A 22,688-nucleotide genomic window follows, 5' to 3' on the forward strand; every position below is an offset into this window, starting at 1 on the left:
CGAGCAGCTTATTGAGAGCTGGTTTGGACATCCCTGTCCGGTACTGCCTGCTGCACCGCAATGACATCCCGGGGCTGGTCTAGGCTTTGTCACATGGAGACCTTGTGAGCATCCAGGAACTGGAGTGGCACCAAGTACTGGCTTGGTCCCTCAACCCAGCAGTGTTTGGTGTGGTGCTGCATCCGAGCGGACGAACCCGAACACTCAGCCACAGGAGTGAATTCACGCACGTTGTTGCAGGAGCAATTTTTGCATGTGCTGTTTGCAGCTGAGGCACTGGTGGGATTGGTGTGCACTCAGCTGTGTGCCGAAGACCACCCTTGGGTGGTGTAAGAAACCCCAGTGCACTCATGTAGGACGTTGATATGCTGGGGGCTGGGATCCTCTCCTCGCTTTCTGTTGGAGTAGGTTCTGAAAAACAGACTGTGGAGTCGCTGATTGGCGTTTGGTGGTGGTACGGTGATTCATTATGGACTGCGCTTCTCTGAACTGGCGGATTGCGTGTCCCAGCAAGAGCGAAGACCCCTTCCTCCCTCCAGATCAGGAATACAAATTCTTTAAAACTGTAGAAACGCCAAACTCCACTGCCTGGTTTTCCCTTAACGACCGGCAGACCGGCCGCGGACGTCCATGCTCAGTTTCATTCCGCTCATCCGCGTGCGAGAGCCCCCAGGCTGCTTCCCGCAGTCCCTGCTCGGCACGGTGCGGAGGAGCAGCGCTCACGGCAGCGGCTCAGCCCCCTACAAGACACAACGAAGGCAGAAAGGGGCCTTGTGCCTCTCAGGGCTTTATCCGGCACAGGAGAATCCATTCCCACCTGCCCTCCTGCTCTTCCATTCTGCTGGGTGCTGCTTGATCTCTTCCCGTTGAAATCCTTGTGCCTCTTCCGTTGGTTTTGATAAGAGGAGAATCTTCATCTGCCAGAAGCGTTTGCCGGGCTCTGCCTTAGACAGCAGCTATTAGGGACAGGAGCCTTTTGTGTGTCCTGCCCCTCATCTTTCCAGGGATCTTTGAAGGTCTGACTTGTTATGGGCCTAAAAGAGGACATTTAGGCTGAAGAATCTGTTTCTTCTAACTGTTCTTGACTTGATGTGCCCTGATATGAAAGTGCTAGAAGGGTTCACACCACCTGGTCAGTGAAGGAGCCACTACAGCCCCTGTGCTGGTCTGTGCTGGCGTGGGGTCGAGAAGGGGCAAGGGAGCGGTGCTGAGCCCCGCGGGCTCTGGGATGGGTCATGCTGGAGGGCATCACCAGCCATGGGGACAGGGCCAAACCACCTGCGGTCAAAAGCTGTGGCAAACTGGCCACTTACTGCGGAGCTGGAAGCGGCTTGCAGCACGCAGGGGAGGAGGAGGTGGCAGCAGGGTCCCCAGGGATGAGTTTGTAGAGTTTATTCTCCAGAGTGTGGTGGCTTCTTGTAGAAACCACACACAGAATCATACCTGCCCCCCTTCCAGTTATTTTTTCTCTCTCTTTTATTTTCTTTTCTCTCTCTTTTATTTTCTTTTCTCTCTAACTGCATGATCGCTTCCTCTCTGCAGATGTTAAACCTGTTTGTGGCTGTGATTATGGACAATTTTGAATACCTGACAAGAGACTCCTCCATCCTTGGGCCCCATCATTTGGATGAGTTTGTTCGTGTCTGGGCTGAATATGACCCAGCTGCCTGGTATGTACGCTGTTATACGTGGGGAAAGGGATGTACGTCGTGTATAAATGCCGTACCTGTACGCTCAAACAGCCTGTTTTAATGTGAGTACAGCTCTAGAGGGAAAATGACTCCAAAGCTTGAGGCAACATTGGTGGTAAATGCTTCAACTTCAATCCCCTGTGCACTGGAGGTGAACAAACCTGATGTTTGATGATTACAAGGGCATTTCCTTCAATAGGCATGGGATAGACATAAACCGGCAAACCAAGAAAACAAAACGCACCCTCCTCACCAAATACATGTGGCCAAAAATAAATAGAGTTAAATTCAAATGATCTTGGCTAGATGGCCAAGTAGAAAAACTGTTTAGCATTTCCACAAGGAGCTTTGATTGCCTTTGGTTTCTGCATCCCAGTTTGGAGATAAAAATACGCCGAATCTCTTGCTGTTGGCAGCACTTTAGGTAACTAGAGAGGCCAAGCCTTGGCATAGCTCATTTTTGCAGCATTTCTCTCCTGGTTGAGACTCACCTTAAAGGTTTCACAAATCCTGTGCAGAGACCTGCGGCCACATACACAAAATATTCAGGTTTTCAAGGCACTATCTCTCCTGTAAAAGGAGACACCGTATCCCACGGCTTTGCATGAGTCAAGTGCTGCAGGCTCAGACCCATCCTTTGCTTTTCCCCACGTGGGAGGCAGCAGGGAGTGACATTGTGTTCCTCAACATGAGGGTGGTTTGCTGAATACAGGTGATTTTTAAAGAGATGTTTCTCATCAAACCCGAGGTTTTGATCTCAGAAGCCTCCTTATAATGACATCCAATGGTAGAGGGGAATTTTGTTCTTCTAAATAATGTTTTAGCTTTTGGACTTCAGTTGAAACGTAAGACGTGTGAAATAATAACAAGAAAATGCCATAAGCCTAACTTTGGAAGGATTTCAGTTCTCAGTGAGTCTCTGATAAAACGTTCCCGATATACAAGTGTGTTAAAGGAGGAAATGGTTTTCTCGCAGCCACACGGTGAGGTGTTTGGTTTGATGGGTTTATCTCTTTGTTTTTCTTATTCAAAGATACTCTCAGGGCAAGCTGCACATCTGGGCTTAAGCACCAAGGCACTGCGCTGTGCCAGACCCCAGGACCACTGCTGAAGCATTTTAAGGAATTTTTTAAAAATTAGAGAATGGCTCTGACCAGAGATCGCTTCTAGAGCGAGGCTGACTTTAATATATTGCTTTTCTCCATTGCCCAGAGAAGCTGCTGCACAACAGTCCTGGTGACTGTGTTATTTTAATTTCTAGATGCTCTGAGATACAGTAATTTCCTTGATATTCTGCAGCTTGGGAACTTGCCTGTTGGGAGACTTTTTTTTTTATTTAAAGCCCTACGAATTTTGTATCCATTTTCCTCCCCACGAGTTACTCTGCAATGAATCTCCTCTGTGTTTGTAACGAAGCTGCCTCCAGCCCCTCCAGTCTTTCCACTCTTTTTTGTTTCCCTTCAGTAGAGACAGATGCAGAAAGCGTTTGTATAATCAGCATCTCCAACTCCCTGCTAGGATGCAATTAAACAGCTTTAAAATCTCACTTAAATTGGTGTAGGCTAACTTTAAATGTAAACCTATTCTAAAATGACTGCGTTTCTCTGAACTGTGGGTGATTTCAACTAGCTCAAAGCCATCCGTACTACGAGCCTGCGTATACACTGCACACATACTAGCAGCTTGTAATCTCCAAGTAGATATTCATTACCACGTGCTCTGTAACACAGACAAGTCCTTTGTGGGTATTTGGCAGGCACTAAATAGCTTTTTTTCTTTTTCAAATCCAGTCTTATCTCTTGCCATGAGAAGAATCTCATTGAGACTCAAAACTTGGGAGTGCCCACTCTCTCCTTTGAAAATAGCCTTGGCTCTGATTAGCATCCGTGGGAGCAGTGACACACCTGCAAGGCAGAAATAAGTATCAACGTCCTTTTTTAATGTGTATGTGTTCAGGAACTTTCCACCCATAAGAGGCACAAAGTTTGCAGAAAGATTTGCTCACTGTATTAACTCTGAGCGCAGAGGTTACAGTTTATGAGTCACTCAGAGGCCAAACCTTTTCATTTCTAGAGCTGTTAATACAAAATACATCATACATCAAGATCCTAATTCTGTTTTTCTCTAACCTTGTTCCCATTTCCCTCTGATGTGAAGCTATTGATGTTGGCAGAGTGACCGGGGGAAGAAGTGCGAGTCAAGGGACAGCCAAGACATGATGCTCGAGGGTTGATCCTAAAACCTGTGCATGTTCTGGATTTTCCGTGTGTGACTGGTTCCACTGAAATCACTTCTGATTTCATAAGTGGGACTAACATTTCCGCAATTTAAAAGTAATCTGAAATCCATTCACTGTTTAAGGCTAGAACAGATCTTTTGATCGTTTGGGCAGAGCTCCTGGGAAGCTCTGGACATGGTATTTCCCAATAACTCGCCATGGACTGAGCTGAATAACTTGTCTTTTAAGGTACGGCTCCCAGCAGTACACCCCGTTCGGATCTGAAGACACAGGGTTTTCAAGGACCCATTTTTTGTTCAGCTGCTGGTTGGTCAAACTCATTGAAAGAAAATGTCTGTCTAATTTTTGTTTCCCATGTCAGCTGTCTTCCTTTTAGCGTTTCAGCTCCCAGTGTAGACATGTGAGGGGAACGACAAATAATCAGCACAGAATAATTTGCAAGAAAGACGACTCCTGGGCAGTGTTATCTCATGCTTAGATGCAGGTTCCTGCTCTCATCTTTCCCTAATTAATGGTCTCTCTCAAGATATCTTCTTTGATTATCCCAAGGAAACGAGAATTACAGTGTTTGTCCACTTTCTGCAGCTTGAGACCCTTGATGAAAGATGCTGCATGGGTCAAAAGTACAAATGTGGTTATATTTTCATTATATAGAGACTATTTTAAACATAAGCTCAATGTGTGTGTATTTGCATACTTATTTCCAATGTCACCTTTTTTCTGTTACAAAATCCAACTTTCTGTAAACTTTTCTGGGGAAAAACATTCAAAAGGAAGTAAAAAAAAGCAGCTAGCAGCTGTTGCTCTAGATGTGTCACACTCAGTAGGGGTAAGTATGGGGAAATTGTTGGATTTAGGGGTGGCAGAAGCTTCAGACTCAGAAAAAGAGAGAGTGAGAGAACTGAGGCACACACAGTGGTTTGGTCCAGGACTGCAAGTTAACCAGGAATGGGCAAAAACATTGGATTTTTTTTAATCCAGTTTAAGGATAAACCGGAAAAGGGAAAAAAAAAGGATGTATATCTACTTTTATTTGTTCAAAATACATAAAGTGAGCGCTTTATCTCTCTAATACCCCCCTGCCCAGTGCCTACCCCTTAGAGATACTGGCAATGCTGGTCTTGCCATCCCATTCCTATTAGTTACTCCCGAGAGCCGAGGGAGTTGCTACTGGCAGCATGTTCAGTGGTTGAGAGGTGATGCAGGCACTCACAAAAGGGAGCTTTTTCGTGCCTATCTGAGATAAAAGGATGATGATGAAAATAAGTAAAATTCAAACAGATTTAAACAACCTGGGAAATAATCCCCGTTTGCCATAATTTGCCATAATTTGCGATAATTTGCTGCCGTGACCTGCCAGTGCAATACATCTGCTGGTTTTCAAGCCTTCCACAGACTCTTAGAGAGCTCAGGGAACTGTTCATTCGTATTTTCTACATGCTGATTTTACAAAACCTTTCTAAAATTTCGGTAAACTTCTAGACTCAGTCAAACCAATATACTTTTTTATAACCACGATTAGGCCTGCAGCCAAGGCTTGCACAATTCCATTCGATCCGTTTCTAAATTAATAGTTTTGAGTTGATTGTGAAGGTTTTGAATAGACCTTAATTTTTCAAGTCCAGAAAACCAGTAATTTTGAAGGAGATATTCCAAAATATTCCAGCCTCCTTTATATAACATACCAAAATAAACATAGTGAAGCCAAATCCTCTCGTTTTCCTTTAGAGGTCATTTTGCAGTTCAGTACAGCTCTTTTTGTACATGATTTGGTTACTTACAAAAGATTAAGAAATCTAATCCTGCTGTTAAATTAGCTGAAAATATTGCTGGGAGTTAATGAGATTGACCATAAAGCTACCTCGAGGCGTCTGATTTCACCTACTGGTAATGAAGGCTGAATTTTCCCAGGGCTGATGGCCCTGAGACGACTCTTGAGGTGACAGTTTCTGGACTTCCAGCAAATTGCTTATTGCCCATGCAGCAGACTACAGCCCTGATGGGGTTATGTAGGTGGTAGAAGTGGAAGGTGAAGGTTTCCCAGCTCTTTTGAACGAACTAATTTGAATCCCAGTAATAATCCAGTAAATAGATTGTTTGTGTGCTACGGGCTCTGGTTTTGCAGGGCTGCTGCAGCACCTGGGTGATGGGTATGGACCTTCTGGAGGCAGATGGTCAGGCAACCAGATGCAATGGTTGGAAAGCCTTGCATATGGCACTGAAGGCTTCACAGAAGAAAACCCAAGGATGATCCGAGGGCTGGAGCACCTCTGCTGTGAAAACAGGCTGAGAGAGTTGGGGCTGTTCAGTCTGGAGAAGAGAAGGCTCAAGGGTGAACTTATAGCAGCCTTCCAGTGCCTAAAGGGGCTACAAGAAGGCTGGAGAGGGACTTTTTATAAAGGTATATGGTGATAAGACAAAGGGCAGTGGCTTTAAACTGACAGAGGGGAGATTTAGATTAGATCTAAGGAAGAAATTCTTCCCTCTGAGGATGGTGAGGCACTGGAACAGGTTGCCCAGAGAAGCTGTGGCTGCCCCATCCCTGGCAGTGTTCAAGGCCAGGTTGGATGAGGCTTTGGGCAACCTGGTGTAGTGGAAGGTGTCCCTGCCCATGGCAGGGGGGTTGGAACTAGATGGTCTTTGAGGTCCCTTCCAAACCCAAACCATTCTATAATTCTATGATGTAGCTTTTGTTGAGCAGTTGCAAGTTCTCTCTCTCTCTCGGTCTGTGTTAAAGTTGCCTCCTTCATCGCAAGCCCAGTTGCTGTCACACTAACCCTTGCTTTTCAGCGTGTTTTGCCCTTCCAGCTTCTCCTGTTTGCCTTGGGAAAAACTGATTCCTCTCGGTGTTTTGCTGTCATAATGTCTGATGTTTTCTTTCCAGTTGCCGGATTCATTATAAGGATATGTACAATTTGTTACGTGTAATTGCTCCACCCCTGGGCTTAGGAAAGAAGTGCCCTCATAGGGTGGCATACAAGGTTTGGAACTTCAGAGACTCCCTCCAGCATTTTCAGTTCTGGTTTTGTTTCTTTTTACCCCCCTAAGTGCAAATGCAAACGGTTTAGAAAAGAAACTGTAGCGTAACTAACCCCTTGCCTGAAAAGGAATGATTGACTGATGCCTCCTTTTTCCTCGATGCATCTCTTCCCCGTCTCCTCCCACACCCCAGCTGGCTGGAGACAGGCAGTTTTATGAGACAGCGAACCCTCCAGCTCCCATCCTGCCACGTCTAGGTGGGAAGTGCTGGGGAAAAGCAGCACAGCATCTGAGCACTTTCTCTCTATATATATACACAGTGGAGAGAAATGTTATCCCAAGATTTCTAGGGAGTAGCAAGTCCATTTTGGACCTCATAGCACTGTTGGTGCAGTTGAACAACTTGTGAACCCTTCCCTTTCCTGAGCTGAAAAGACATTTGATCTGGGCACTGGTTAACTGGGCAGCAGAGTGGGGTGGTTACCTCGGCTGGGGAGAGATGAAGGGATGAGCGTTTCACAGTGCAGCAGCCAGAGATTGCCTTGGGAGCAAACTGATGTCTCTGAGGTCATAAGCTATGATGGACATCCAGTGAAACTTCCTGCCTCATGGCACAGGAGAAGTATAGGACAAGGGGCAATGGCTTTAAACTGAAAGAGGGCAGATTTAGATTAGATATAAGGAAGAAATTCTGCACCCTGAAGGTGGTGAGGCACTGGCACAGGTTGCCCAGAGAAGTTGTGGCTGCCCCATCCCTGGAAGTGTTCAAGGCCAGGTTGGATGAGGCTTTGAGCAGCCTGGTGTAGTGGAAGGTGTCCCTGCCCATGGCAGGGGGGGTTGGAACTAGATCATCTTGAATGTCCCTTCCAACCCAAACCAGTCTATGATTCTATACTGTGCTTGAGAGCTGAGGTGAGGAAGTAAGGACAGATCTTGCCAAGAAGCCAGCAGAGGATGATGCTGAACTTCAGTGCGGCCCCAAGGACAGGCAGGGATTTTCTTGCAGTCAGTGCATGGAGAGCAGAAGATGAAGGAGAGAGAAATGGTAGCAGCCAGCATGGATCTTCCTTTTCTCTTTCACTCCAGCCCAGGTGTTTTCCACACCTGATTGGGGATTAAGAGTTAACAAGCATTGCAGTGAAGGTGTGAGACCCTGTACCTCCAGCTGGGGAGCAGGGGCGGAAGAGAGAAGCCGGTGGGAAGCCGTTGGCTCTGCTTACAACTTGTGTCCCTCAGTGGCCTTTAAATTAGCTCTGGGCTATAAAAACTGGGTGCTATTTTAACTGTGGTAGTTACCAAGGACAGGAATAGATGGTTTTGGCTTGGAAAATTCTCTCTTCCACCCCCTCCTGCATCAATGCTTTACACAGGAATGGAGACAGTGTCAGGGCAGCAGGCTGGTGTGCAGATGCCTCCTTCCATAGCTGTCCTACTTGGGAAAGGGCTTTCATATGGGGGCTTGGGGCTTAGGTCTTGGTTTCCCTCCTAGTATAGTGGAGATAGTAACATTGTCCTGCTTTTCCGAGGGTTAAACATTAATGAATAATGTGCTGCAATGTACTTAGGTCTCCCCAGATGACAGACAGCACAGATTTGCACAATGTGATAAGCAGGCAGCTCAGTGGGGAAACAAAATGAGACTGTCATAGTCGTGCTCCCTGTTTCAGTAATTGGAAAAAGGTGAAGCAGGAGAATCCCTTGCTGTTTCTGCATCCCTAGCTTTTCAGGGCAGGACTTCATTTGCCACCGACGCATGCTGAAGGTAGATGCCAGCAGTAATGGGCTGACCTAAGGGCTTTTCCCCAAATCTCTGCAATTCCCAGTTCCCTCTAACAGGCAGGACAGCCAGCTGCCCTCAGTGGTGGACGGAACCGGTTGACATTGGCTTGATGAAAGAGGGGCCCAACAAAATGTAAGGCAGAAGCAGGTCCCCTTTCCACCACCCTCCCTGCAAATTGAGTGCTGGGCTCTGGTTTTCCAACCCTGACTTCAGGCTGGCTGAGGTTCTGCAGACCCTTGGCTTGGATTCAGCTCAGCCCTAGTCTGTCCCGTCAGCAAACCCATCAGGATGGGCTTTTTGCTTCTCTCGTAGCCTGTAGCTCAACCTGCAAACCCAACTCTCTATTCACTGAAAGAAAGCTGAATATTTTCTCTAAGCCCCATCTCTCCCTGTCCCATAACTCTGCCTACCAGCTCCCCTGGCATGGTGAATACAGCCTCTCGATTGACTGGTCTGGGGGGGTGAGAAGGGGACCCATCCCTCCACCCCTGCAAAGAGCCAGCTGAACCCCAGCCCTCCCCACACCCTCTCCCCCCCAAGCTCAGACATCAATCATTCCCCGAGGCGCAGCCCTGGCCACGGGACGTCCCTGCAGCGCCGAGGAGACGGTGGGCGTTGAAACACAGCAACGGAAGCGGAGAAACCTTCCTATTCACCTACCTCTTTATTTTGGTTTTGTTTGCCTGAGAAATCTGATTAACCGGATCTCTGTTTTCTTGTCTGCTTTCCCTTCTCTCCCCTCCTTTTCATTTGCTCCGTTGTTGCCTTTTCCCCCATCCTTTTCCTTTTTTATTCCCCACCCACCCGCTCTGGTTTGATTTCTGTCTCCTCTCGCTTTTGCCCCCCTCCCTGTGACTCCAAGCGGGCGCATCAGTTACACAGACATGTATGAGATGCTGAGACACATGTCCCCACCTCTAGGCCTTGGAAAGAAATGCCCTGCTCGCATTGCCTATAAGGTAGACCAACCCCCCCTAGAAACTCCTGCCAAACCACCAGCTTTTTGTGCCGTGGCTGAAGCGGGTGCCGGTTTTCTGTGACATTAGTGTTGTTCTCCTGGACTTTTCTGGTGCTTTCTCTGCTTTCCAAGCAGATGGATTTTGGATCTTCTGCTTTTTTTTTTTTTTTTTTTTTAAATCTTTTTTTGAAACTCTGGCACATCAGTTTGTCTCTCTAACTATGTCTCCGCTATCTCTATCAGTGTTTCTCTCTCTCCTCTCTCATTCTGCTTCCGTTTAGGTTAATCTGGGGAGGGAGGGTGCTAACAAGCAAATTACCCCACCACTATGATCCCCATTTATCTTCCTGCAGCTCTTTGACTATCCATTCTCGCTAGCCCTTCAGTAGTACACTGTTTTTTCCCCTTTTTTATTAGATTGGAGTAATTAGAGTAGGCAGTACTGTAGGAGTTAGCAAGCTATTAAACAGAGGCAACACCAGAAGGGCTCCTTAAATACCCTTGTGAAAGAAATTATTTTAACAGGAAACATTTAAGACAGCAAGATGAAGAAATCACTCGAACTTATTGTTTATTCTGAAAAACTTTTAAATTGAACCACAAGAACACATTATATCCAAAATGCTGCGAGCTGCTGCCCGTCAGACCCTGCCTGGATGAACGCAGTGGGAACCCAGGTAGACACTGAGTTGAAATTATGAAGCAGACCCAGACACCTCCATGGAAAGCCACACTGCTCTCCCAACAGCTCAACGGTGCTTGGAAATTTGCATTTACAGGGATGATTCCTTGGAAGCTTTTAATGTTGAACGTCACACTTTTGGAGGGAGATGTTCATCGTAAGCATTTAGCATGGGTGTAATTGAGCATCCAGCAAACTCAACAGAGTTTTTTTTTCTTGCTGTTGACCTCATTTCAGCCACCCCAAGCCTAATTACTGCACCCCACTGTGCTTGGTGCAGTGGAGCCAGATCACAGCGTCCTCTCCCCTAGTGCTGGTTTAAATGCTGCTGCATTTAAAATAGAAAATTAAACATAACCTTAAAGCTAACTGGTTAGGTTATCTTTTCTGTATTCCTTTTGGTTTGTTTCTGGCCGTTTTGGTAGCTGCTTTAAAAGAAAATCTCTATCACGAGCAGGTCGTACCCACCATACAGTAGCTAAGCTCGAGAAGCCCAGCTACCTCCAGATGCCAGCTCCCAGGTCTCAGCCAGATACACATCTGTGTAGAGGAACCAAGTGTACACAGAACCCAAAGCTTTTCAAGTAATCCGTGGCTCCTTTTGGCACTTCTGAGTTTCCATCGACTGAAAACGGAGCCGTGTCCCTGCTGAAAGCCCAGCAGAAGGTGTTTGCAGCTGGACAATGACATCTGCTCTGTGGTCACACATGCATAAAACTCTCTTTTTTATAACAAAAGGAGATTGAAAGATCATGTATTAAAATAAGCATTTTATGCAAGCCTTTTGGCCAGTTTTCATAGTGTGGCATCCCTGTGCCTCTGTGCGGTTGTGCTCAGCTGCTGCAGCAGACTTTCCCCGGGCAGAGGCCCTGCAGACGTTGCCTTCCCTCGTCTGTCTTTTCCCTGGGAGTTAGCTGGTACCTAGTTTAGTTTGTCTGTCTTTACAGAACAAATCCACAGAACTTGGGTACATATCAAAGGTTTCTTTTCAAACTACAGACTCCTGTTTTTTTTTTTTAAAGTTATCTTTAATTTTTGCCCATCTTCTAAGAAACCTCTAAAACCATGAGCAGAGATGGGTTCAAGTCAAACAGCTCAAACCTAGGCTGAACATCAGATTTCTCTGAGTTTGGAGGTGGTCAGACTCATTTTGCATATTATCAAAGAGCCCTGAACTGCAGAAATAAGGATTTAAGACCAGATCTGAATTTTTCCCGTGGTGTAAGGCTGCAGCTTGGGCTGACCCCCTGTCCCAGCTACAGCTGCTGATAAAACGGAGCCTTCACGGGGAGACAGCACTGCTTTTTGCTCCCTCCCTTCTCCACTTCTACATGCAGTGCTGGGAACAGCACGCCCATGGAGACAGATTGATGCTTAGCATCTTCTGCAGATGACACCTGCGTGTGGGTCACAGCATCCCCTTGCCCTACACCTTCTGGGTTGGCCCCCCGGTGCCGCTCTTGCTGTCCTCCCATGGGTGGTGGAAGACCAGTCAGTGCCGGCAGCAGCCAGGGCATCGTCTCTGCTTCTGAACCAAATGATTTTTCAAAAACCTGACTGTTCTGTCCTGCAAAAGCTCTTTTGCCCCACCTGTCCACCCTTTTACTTTCCATATATACTTTTTTCCCAGTCCTCCCTGTTTGCGAAGGTTTTGTGTGTTTTCCCCCTGTCTCTGTCTGTGCTGCCTTCTCACTATGTGCCCACTGTTGTTTCCTTTGGATTTTCCTCTCTTTGCAGCCCCCTCGGCTGCTGTCCTTCCTTTCTGCTGTTTTCTGGTTCCTCTTTCTCAACCGTTCTCCTCGGTTGGCGTGACCAGCCTCCGCAGTTGCGTGCGCGTGGCTTGCTGCTTGCCCGCCGGTGCATGCAGGGGGTCGTCTGGCCGAGCTGCCCGGGCACCAGGAGAGCTCTATCCTGCACTGGGGTGGGGTGAGAAAAAGGGCAAAGAAAATGAATTCTAAAATCTCCTCTACCCAGTCAGATTAAAAGAGGGAGGAAAACCACTTTGACTTCGCTCTGGTGTCTTGAGATTTGGCCGCTGGTCTGTTTTCAGATGAGAATGGTGACCTTCTAGCAGCCTTCCAGTAGCTGAAGGGGCTACAAGAAAGCTGGAGAGGGACTTTTTACAAGGGCGTGTAGTGATAGGACAAGGGGCAATGGCTTTAAACTGACAGAGGGGAGATTTAGATTAGATATAAGGAAGAAATTTTTTACTTTGAGGGTGGTGAGGCACTGGAACAGGTTGCCCAGAGAAGCTGTGGCTGGCCCATCCCTGGCAGTGTTCAAGGCCAGGTCGGATGAGGCTTTGAGCAACCTGGTGTAGTGGAAGGCGTCCCTGCCCATGGCAGAGGGGTTGGAACTAGATGATCTTTCAGCTCCCTTCCAACCCAAACCATTCTATAATTCTATGATTCTATGATTTTTCACTCTGTCTACCGTCTGTATTGAGACTTTGAGGCCTCTAAGGCAGAATCAGCTTGTCTGTAGCGAAGGATCCTGGGGGTTTGTGTGTTATTCAGCAGTAGCAACAAGGGCAGAGTGGCACCAGCTTTGCCATCACCTGGAGTCATGAGTCTGTTGCACCACAGAGCTTTGTGTGCACCTGTAGAGAAAACGGGGGAAGGAGATGCCCACGACGCTGCTAAATCTGTTTGGCACTACAGTGCCGTCAAGGTATCCTGCAGATACCTGCAAGAGCGGGGTTGGAGGAGGTTTTATTTGACAGCCTGGGGGGCATGATTCTTAGGAAGTGTGATGCTAGGAGAGACGATAACTCAAGCTTTTCCCCACCGCTCTTCAGAGTCATCTTTTTACCCCCCTCTCCAGGGACAGGAGAAGACAGCATCGCCAGCAGGCACATCTCCACCTCTGTCCGAGCCGAGCTCCCAGCGAAGCCCTGCACGAGGTGTGCCTGCTGGCAGCTGCAGGAGGCTCTTGGCTTCATTCTGTGGTCCTGTTGGTGCTGTAAAGCACAGCTTTGCCCACCCTATTTCTAGGGTGATTTATTGCAGGGATTAGGAGAGCTCTGGCTCTCCGTTTAGCACCTCCTGACATGGCTGGGACTCCTGGATATGGGATGGGGTGATGTCAGAGCCAGCATCATGCTTTGCTTTTGCTGGACAAGGAGCAGAATGGCACCTGCTGAAGGCAGGATGCCCAGCCCATGCAGCAGGTCTGGGCGAGTGCCAGAAATAGACCCCACGTTTCGGAACACAGCCTTTGCTCCTCTGTTGACTGTAGGAAGGAGGAAGGCCATGGCCAGCCTCTCTGAAGTCAAGAGAAGAGTTAAATGAAAGTAGAATAATTACAACTAGGTCGGGGTGAATTATTCATGGCAAATAATTTATTCACCAAACTCAGCCTCATTTCCCACAAGCAGCGCTCCATTGTCCCAAATTTATTCCCGTTTGGGGACTATTCCCAGAGCAGTTCTCATCCCAGAGGCTGCTCAGGAGCTGCTGATGGGGTGCTCTTAATAATTCAAATCTGCCGGGGTGCCAGCTTGTTTTCCTGGCATCCGTGGCTCTGTGTGCTCCTCTTCCTGCTGACGTTTGGACAAATATGTTGGTGAATAAGATTTACGGTGCAGATATTTCTGTGCAGTGCTCACTTTCCGGGTCAGGCTGGGAGGCAGCAGGAGACCTCCGGGCTTTGGACACTGGGATGAATTTTCCCCCCATTTCTCTAACACATTCCCCGCCTATTCAGACATTGTCCAAGAAGTTTCCAAGCAGAAGATCTGCAGAAACTGAATGCTGAAAGGGCACAAATTCTGCCAATTCAGCTTGACACGAAGGTTTGGTTTCTTGTTAGTGATGTCTTTGTTTATTTGCAATTAAATCACTACTAGAAGCTGAGGGGTGCCTGCACCCATCCCGACCACACAAGTGACCAGAGCAAGAAGCGTTGCCTCCCTGACCCCGGCTCTAATCGGTTACTACCTCGTTATCTGCACAGAGTTAATTAGGAGGCTCCAGAGACAGTATTGCAGCTCCTGCCTCTGAGGCCTTTTCCTGCAGAAACATTAACGAGCTCCCCTCGCCCTCGCTCGGGAGGGGGATGCTTCCAAAACTGCCTAATTAAAATCAAGGGCTGGAGGAGGGTTCCCCACGCACGGCTGGGAAATAGGAGCGGGGACTCCATCTGCTGCCGGCTGCTCTTCCTCAAGCGCTCTTGGAGGAAATTGGAGGCGAAGGGAGGAAGAGGAGCAGCACAGGGAGCAGGGAAGCCCTTTCCTGCCAGGTCTGGGCACCTGAGGGGGGATTTTTACCTTTTTTTCCTTGCTCCCCACTTATTAATTCACCCAAACCCCCTTGTTTGTGGCTGGCAATTCCAAGCGATGGAATCTTTTTACTAGTGCGGGGAAGCACCGAGTCCCCTGCCATCTGCGTCAGTCGGCTCGTGTGTTGTCCTTCTGGGGTCTAGAAAGATGGAAAATTACCCAAATCTGATTTTTTTTTTTTTTTCTAAATCAGATTTTTCCATCGTATTCCAAAGCATGAGGAGCTGGTAAGACGTGGCCTGGAAGCACAACTTCAGCCAGAAGAAATAGCAAAAATGGGGGCAGACGTTAATTTTACTTCAAACTGTGAACAGGCTAAACAACTAGTTCAGGGTTTATTAACCGTATTGTTGGCCATGCTGTATGGAAAAATCTTGATGTTTTCCATCCTGATCAGGGATAAAAATCAAATCTTCTTTATGAATTTTTCTTGATTAATTTTGGGTCAATCCAAATATTGGCCTCTGAGAAATTGTAACAATTTCATTTGAATCATAGAATCATAGAATGGTTAGGGCTGGAAGGGACCTTCAAAGGTCATCTAGTCCAACCCCCCTGCAAGGAACAGGGATATCTCCAACTAGATCAGGTTGCTGATTTGGGTTCCATTCCCTTTCAAATGGGTCCTATAGAAACATAAATGAATTAAAATACAGATAAAATTAGAAAGTAACTTTGAAATGACTGAAATTTCTTGCTCTGCACAAGTTGGAAGGAGATATTTTTACGTTAAGGTTGTTTTCTAATACTGGAGAGGAAAATGGAGGTTTTTGTTGTTTGCAGTTTCAGTCTTTCCGTGGCATTTCTGGCATCAGAAAAACGCACCGGACGATGTCCAGGGAAGTTCAGGTGCCAAGTCCCTTCCTGGGGCAGCTGTGCCAGTGTCTGCCCGGCTCCTGGGCTTCTCCGGTTGTCAGCGGTGGCGCGGGGACACGGTGTGAGCATGTCTCACCAAAGGGCCTTCTCCCTTGCCTCCCCCACACAAACCTATTTTGACTCCAAGATGAATCAGTTCCTTTCTCCCAACTGCTTCATCTTCAGCAGGAGCTCTCCCAGAAATGTGGTATATTCATATTTTCTCAAGTCAGGGGCTTCCAAGAAATCAGCTTTCATTCATGTTGGGAGGGATCTAGGGTGGCTTGTAGCCAAGACCTGTTGGGCTTAGCTGCAGCAGGTTATAAGGCACTTCCGTCCCCTTTTATGGCTTATTTTGGCCGAGAAACGGGCAGCTGCTCTGTCCTGGTAGGTACAATTTGCAGCCCACCTTGCAGAGGTCCTCAACTGACTGCCAACAACCTTCCCCGGGGGAGGACAGGGAGATGCATCCCAGTTTGTCACCCTGATAGAGAGGAGACAGGGAGAGATCCCACCCAGTCTGGACCAAGCCTTCCCTCCCCTGCCATGACTGCTTGAGCTGGCCGGCCCCAGCTGGAGGCTGTGAGAAGGTCCACAAGGACCGTGTTCTCTGGTGGTTAATGGTTCATCAGATCAGAAACTGCAATGGCCTGATGTCTGGGTTGACCTGTTTGACCAGTTTGTATATTGGGATGGAAAAAACACTGTAGGCCAGGCAGTGTGAGGGCAACGTGGGGAGGAGGGAAGGGTGGGAAGTGGCTGCGCTTTGGGGAGAGACTCCTCCAGGCACCCGTTTGCAGCGCTCCCACCCAGCACGTGCACCTGAGTTTTGTTCAGCCAGCCTCTCTACAACTGTGCAATTGTGAGTGCGTATCCCCTTGGAAAAATCTCCCTCTAAATCTTTTTTTTTAAATTTAGGAGGAAAGACCTTCATACAGCATTGCTGCATATAGCTGTGATGTGGCTTGTGTTCTGCAGCCATGTCCTTTGGGAATTCAGTCTAGAAAGTCAGTTGGGGGCCCCTGGGACGTCTCACTCCCAAAATGTTTTTTGGCACTGGTTTTTGTGAGGATAGAGCTCTCCTGAGGGGAATTGTTTCTCATCTGCTTGTTCTTCACTTTTATGCATCTTATTTCAATCTCTGTCCCTTAACTCTCTCTCCCACTGAACTGGGACTCAGTGGGGCTCTGTGAGTGGTAACTGCGGACTCTCATCGGTGTAATAATTTTGACATAAGTTTTTGTGTGCTGAGAGTAGAAGTCTGGATTAAAATCCTGTTTCATTTGAGACAAGTGAACAGAAAAAAATTGTTGTGGCGTTGCCAGCATTTGATACTGTCATTGGATTATAAAGGGATGTGAGCCTTGGCTTTGATTTCCCTATCTCTGGGACTTGTCAGGCGTGGAAGATAACCTCTGGGCAGGCTTTAAGAAAGCTCTTTGAGATTACAACAGTTTGTCTCGGGCTTTAGGAGACAGGGTAGGTTGTTACAGGAGTCTCTTGTCCGTGCAGCGTGCAATGAGATCCCAAGACATGTAATAAGATAAATGTGGTCTCGGCTCCTCTGAATGTCAGCTCACTTCAGAAGCAGTTTTTGCCCTGTGTCCCCCACCAGCACCATCACACTTTCCCCCTGGGGGGACACTTTCTCCTCGGCTCACAGAAGGTGCCAGGGCTGGAGTCTGTCCTCTCTCAGGGCACCAAAACGCCTAAGGCAGCTCCATTAGTACCTCTGGGATACTGCATGTCGGAGATTTCTCTGACCAGGGAGGCTAACCCAGCGATGGAAAGGGTGGCCAAGCCTTCATTCACCAGCCTTGCCTTTGTTTTAGGTAGGGCACAGGGGTGGGAGTCAGGGCTCACCCTGAGCGCCCTGCCCCACTCTGCCTCTTGCCTTGTCCAAAACTCCAGGCAGGTCCCTACTCTTGGCCACACTGTGTTTCCCTTCACCAGCAAAAAGCACCCATAAGCAGAGGTGCTGCTACTGTATGTCTTCCCCAGGCCAGCGAGGAGGGCGAGGGGAGCTGCACAAGGCAGCCCGGAGCCGCTGTGGTGGCATCCGACGCAGCGAGGATCGCACCGGCAGAGCTGTGTTATGGCATCCAATCATTATTAGCCAGCTGGGCTGAGTTGAAGATAATGAACTAATTAACTACTCAACTCAAGGTACCGACCCTGCCTACAAGAGGCAGGCCATTTCCTCCTGGCTGCGGAAGATGCAACAGCGCCCTTGGTGCCACAGCCCAGGCTGGTGAGCAACACCGTGTCTCGGCGGAACATCCCCAGCCCTCTCCGGTGTGCGGTACCACGGCGTGCGGAGCCCCGGTGGGATCGGGCCCCATCCGTGCACGCTCCGCTTTGGCACCTCAGTGCCGCGGTGGGTCTGCAGCCCGCTGCTGACTGCACTTTGATTTCTTTAGCAGTGTGTTGGGCTGTTGTTAAACAAAGAGGAGGTTTCTGTAGAGCGATAGGGATCCCAATAACAGCCTCAGCAGCTTTCCGATGGGGATGAAATTCCCTCCCGAGCAGGGGCCCCGGCCAAGCCAACGCTCGGATTTACAGGCTGCTGCGAGGCTCTGCCCAAGATTAGTGCCCAGTGACTTCCTCGGGTTGCACGTATCCTTGGAGAACGGAAACACGGAGGCTTGTCTGATACAGCCAAGGAAGTATCTAAACAGCTTGTGAAAGCCGAGGAGCTGAGAAGTGATTAGGCTGCCGAAGGAGAAGAAATCCAGCCTTTAATGTGTAGGCGAGGTCATCAGCAAGGCTTGGAGAGAGCTTCTCCCGTCTGCGTTCGCAGGCTGTGCCGCCAACGGTGTTAAGGGAGCCACGGCTTTCCAAAGCAACCTTGAGTACTTCATTGCCTACAGGAATGATGGATTCGTCCTGTCAGAGGTGGTCCTGGCTGACCAGGCTTCCTGGCTGGGGGAAGGAGTTGCTACTAGGTCTGAAGATCTTGGAAGATACTGATCCTGAGGGTCTGTTCCATGTTCAAACTGAAAGAACATAATTGAGGGAAATTATAGTCCTGCTCGTGTTAGTCCAGCCTCTTCCCCTATGGGTGAGGTCCAAATGGAGCTGTGTAGCTCATTGACTGGAAGGAAAGGAGGAGATCTTCAGGGCTCCTGGGATACCCACAGGGAAAGGAGATAAGGGACAAATCCCAAGGGTCTCCAATAAAAAGGACATTGCACACCTCTACCTATCAGCAGCCAGACCCAGACTGCCCCAGCCACACCGTGGGGCTCACCAGCCTTATCTTCTCGTGTGCTTCAAAATACATCCTCACAGGACCGCTCCAGAGGCTGCAAAGCTCCTGTACAAAGTACTCACATGGCTCCTGTTGTCATTGCCACCAAAAGTGCCTTCCTCACATGCTGCTCACTGGCAGGGCCACCTGCACGGCTGGAAGAGGCACAGTCACTTTCTGGATGGAGCTGCATCCGTGGATGGTGGATGCAAGGTGGATAGGAGAAGGGGCAATGGCTTTAAATGGAAAGAGAGGAGATTTAGATTAGATCTAAGGAAGAAATTTTTTACAATGAGGGTGGTGAGGCACTGGACCAGGTTGCTCAGAGAAGCTGTGGCTGCCCCATCCCTGGAAGTGTTCAAGGTCAGGTTGGAGGAAGCTTTGAGGAACTTGGTGTAGTGGGAGATGTCCCTGCCCATGGCAGGGGGGTTGGAACTAGATGATCTTGAAAACCCCTTCCAACTCAAACCATTTTATGACTATGCAAATCCTCCATCATCTTACTTCATTCAATGGTGCCAGGTCCCATTGGTTGCTGTTGCTCCTGTTGTAGAACCAGAATATAAGTGAAGGTAACTGATGTAGGGAAGGATGGCAGAGGTGGCTTCGTGGTTTATACCTCCTGAGCAGGCTGCCTTGGCAGGGGCGATGGGTAACCAGCCACGTGTCTGGAGGCTGCAGATGTAGTTGGAGACGTTCAGGAGGAGGGTACTAGGCTCTGAAATGGGATGGGAGCAGTCAAACTGACTTTTTTGGAGGATCTCTCAAGGGTTGCAGAACAAATGCTGGCAAATCAATTGTCTAACCGCTAAAGCCACCATTACAGCTCAGACCTGCCCCTGAGAAGGAGTTGATGTCTATACAGAGCATTTCAGCTCAGCGCACAAAAAGTTATCGTACATTTTATCGTGGCTGTTTCTACAGGCTCCCAGAGGGGAGGGAAGGGGTGGTGGGGGGGAGGAGTCCTGACCCCTGCTCACAGCCACCACGTTTCTCTCTCCAGCGCTTGGTGCGGATGAACATGCCGATCTCGCCTGAAGATTTAACCGTCCACTTCACGTCCACGCTGATGGCCTTGATCCGCACGGCCCTAGAAATCAAACTGGCCTCAGGTGAGAGCGAGGTGATGTCTAACAACACACGTGGGCTCCAACCCCAACATGTCTGTTGGCTTGGTGTCCTCCCAAAACCACCAAAATCGGGCCCTGGGTGGAAATCCTGTTGCCTGGCTGCCATCTGCCAGCACCCCAGGACAAGGGAGCTTCGGGGGCAGGCGGCAGAGAGGGGTCCTGAGCACTGCTCTGCCTTTGGGGTGGCCGCATCCTGACATCCCTGTTGATGAGATGTGGAGAGCTTTGGCCATCCCAGCTGGGAGCTCTCAGAGGAGAAGCCCTGTGCGTGCGCTCGTTGCTGTAGAACAGAAATGAGAATTTCCACACCTCTTTTCTTAACTATTCTGGTGCGAGGGAGAAACAGCCCTTCTTCTCCAATCACTGCCTGCTGGCAGCGAAGCGGTGGCTCCGAGTGCCATGAACCGCGTTCCGCCTTGAGATAAAATTTAATTATTTAAGTGTTTAATCAGGCGTACACTTGACTTCCCAATTAAACATTGCCATGTAATAAAATACACTGGCCTTTTCTCTGGGTCGTTACGCTATTTAATCAGGCTGGCTGGGGTCAGCATCAAGGCATGACTGGCCAAAGCACTTTTATACCTAATTTAAAAGCTAACAGGAGGTAACAACTCTTGTACGAGCAAAGGGCAGGGCAGGCTTAGGATGCTGTGCTTTTCCTAAGTGGTTTTAGGCCAGCTTTTCATCTTCTCTGTATTAATTACCTGCCTCATGTGTTGCTTAAGTTTTGTCTTTGATGCTTTGAGTAGGCACTGCTGGAAGAAGACAAAATTTGGGGGTCACTGAGACCCCCCAAGGGAGTGACACCAAATATCAGACACTTTTTTCTGAGGATGCGTTTAGGACTGCCTGGGATTTTTAGGGGCCAGCGCCTTATTTTAGTGATAACCTCTAGGATAAGAACACTGAGAGTTTTTATTATTTTAGGCTTCTAGTTACCTGTCAGCAATGGTAATTCAAACAGCCATTTTTCAGCTGAAAAAAGCTCCCTTTGCCATTTTTTTTTTTTTGGCCACACGCTGGAAGAGAACCAGAGACAAGAGCTCAGCTGATAGCACTGGATTCTTTCTCAGGTTTACATCTGCTGTGGGCTGTGAGATTTTGACCTGTTTTGTTGTTACGTGCTTCGTTTGAACAGGTTTAATTGAGTCTTTAGTGGGACTAACAGGCCCTTAATAAACCTAATGACTTTCTGCGTGGGAGTTCAAACCACCACCTAGCAGAGGACCCAGAGCCTCCTCCCATTACTTTTCTCTTAGAAAAATAATCTGTCGTTCAGATGAACCACTTAATTGCCTACCGTGTGGTGCATTCATCTGGGAGCTGGCCTGTTGGCTCATGTACACTTTAATCCCTTCCCACTCGTGTATGGAGCCCTCGCTTTGGCCGTTGGATAACGCCGCTGCGTTCGGCTCTGGTTTACGTTGCGATATCGCTGCTGCTGGATATTGCCGGTGCAGAAGCGCGTGCTTACATCCCATGGCCCAAAACTGCAGGAGAGGTTGTTGCTGGAGAGGGTTTATGATCGCTCATGGTATTGCTCAAGGTTCTTTGCATCATCAGATGCTTTCTGCTGACTCAAACGAGCAGGCTGGGTCGAATAAGTCTGAGCTTAAGTTGAAGCCCCAAGTAACAGCAGAGGGTCGGCAGGTTGAAGGGGTGATGGTCCTGCTGAGCTCACACGCTTGTGTCACGGAGGAGGTCACCGGTTCCCTTTGTAACATCTGCTGCAGCTGGTGCTGGCTTGGTGTTCTCGAGAAATGGGAGTGGGGGCAATGCCTCCTCCTGGGCTTGCTGTGCAAATAGTGGAATGTGCTGGAAGGAGATGTGTGTTCACTCTTCTCCGTGTGCCCCTCTCCCCTCCCTTTCTGCAGGAGGTGTAAAACAGCACCAGTGTGATGCTGAGTTGAGAAAGGAGATCTCGCTGGTCTGGCCCAATCTGTCCCAGAAGACTCTGGATTTGCTGGTGCCTCCTCACAAACGTAAGTGGTTCATCAGCAAGCACCCAACCCATCCCACCCACCCAAGAAGCCCAGAGTAGGTGTTTCCCTCCTTGCCTGCCCTGTCCCTCCACCCATGTGCACAGTCTAGAGGATGCAGAGAAGAAACCGAGTGCAGGTCAGCTTCTAGGTATCCTCTCCGCAGGGTTCACAGCCTGCATCTCCCTGCTGTGGTCACATAAGGAGTAGGGAAGCTGAGGTCGCATCTAGGCATGTATTTCATGATGCTACAGCAGGTTTCCTGTACTTGGATAAAAAGAATCTGGTGCCAAGAAGGGACCGATGCCCTGTGTGGCCTCTTCCAGAGCTTCTTCGTAGCTTTGCCTGCCTCCAGCCTGTGTCTTACAGGACAGGAGAGCAATTCTTCCATCTGGTCTCCAGAAAACCAGCAAAAGAAAATCAAAGTTTGCCGAGAACTTACAAAATCAGAAGTGAAGTATTTGGGGCTAAAGGCCTTTATGTTTCTTTATGATGTCCTGGGCGAATGTGCTGAGAAAATGCAAAGTTTGTCATTACCCTGATTAGCCCAGACAGGGGCTCTGGGTTCCCAATTAATGAGAAACAGTGCAGAGCAAGAAAAGCATTGTTAATTAAGAAAAATGAGGGAGCTGAGGAGGTGCAAAGCAGTGGGTAGTGACTGCTTGAGTCTTTTCCTCTCGTCCTCGCTTGATGCCTGGAGATCTGCTGCTTTAGCTCTTTGCTCTGCGCTACGTGCCCAGCTGCTGCGCAGGGACGGGCTGGTAGCGTAGCTGTGAGGGTGAAAAAACACATCTGGAAAAATGAAATTCTCTTTAAATGGGTATCGGCCCCTTGTGCCGCGGCTGACTGTAATTCAGAGAAAT

At 48.6% G+C, this 22,688-nt stretch overlaps 1 protein-coding gene across 2 annotated transcripts in view; it reads left to right on the plus strand.

Annotated features, from left to right (window-relative positions):
- The window catches only part of CACNA1B (calcium voltage-gated channel subunit alpha1 B), a 302,801-nt gene that overhangs the window by 268,219 nt on the left and 11,894 nt on the right, over nt 1-22,688 (plus strand). For both annotated transcript variants that reach the window (XM_086625007.1, XM_086625008.1), the window contains exons 38-41: nt 1,543-1,670; nt 9,552-9,648; nt 19,717-19,825; nt 21,721-21,828. In XM_086625007.1, coding sequence (XP_086481133.1) covers nt 1,543-1,670; nt 9,552-9,648; nt 19,717-19,825; nt 21,721-21,828 — 442 coding nt within the window. The remainder of the gene's footprint in view (nt 1-1,542; nt 1,671-9,551; nt 9,649-19,716; nt 19,826-21,720; nt 21,829-22,688) is intronic.

Source organism: Tauraco erythrolophus, chromosome 22, assembly GCF_009769465.1.
Source record: "Tauraco erythrolophus isolate bTauEry1 chromosome 22, bTauEry1.pri, whole genome shotgun sequence".
Lineage (NCBI taxonomy): Eukaryota > Metazoa > Chordata > Aves > Musophagiformes > Musophagidae > Tauraco > Tauraco erythrolophus.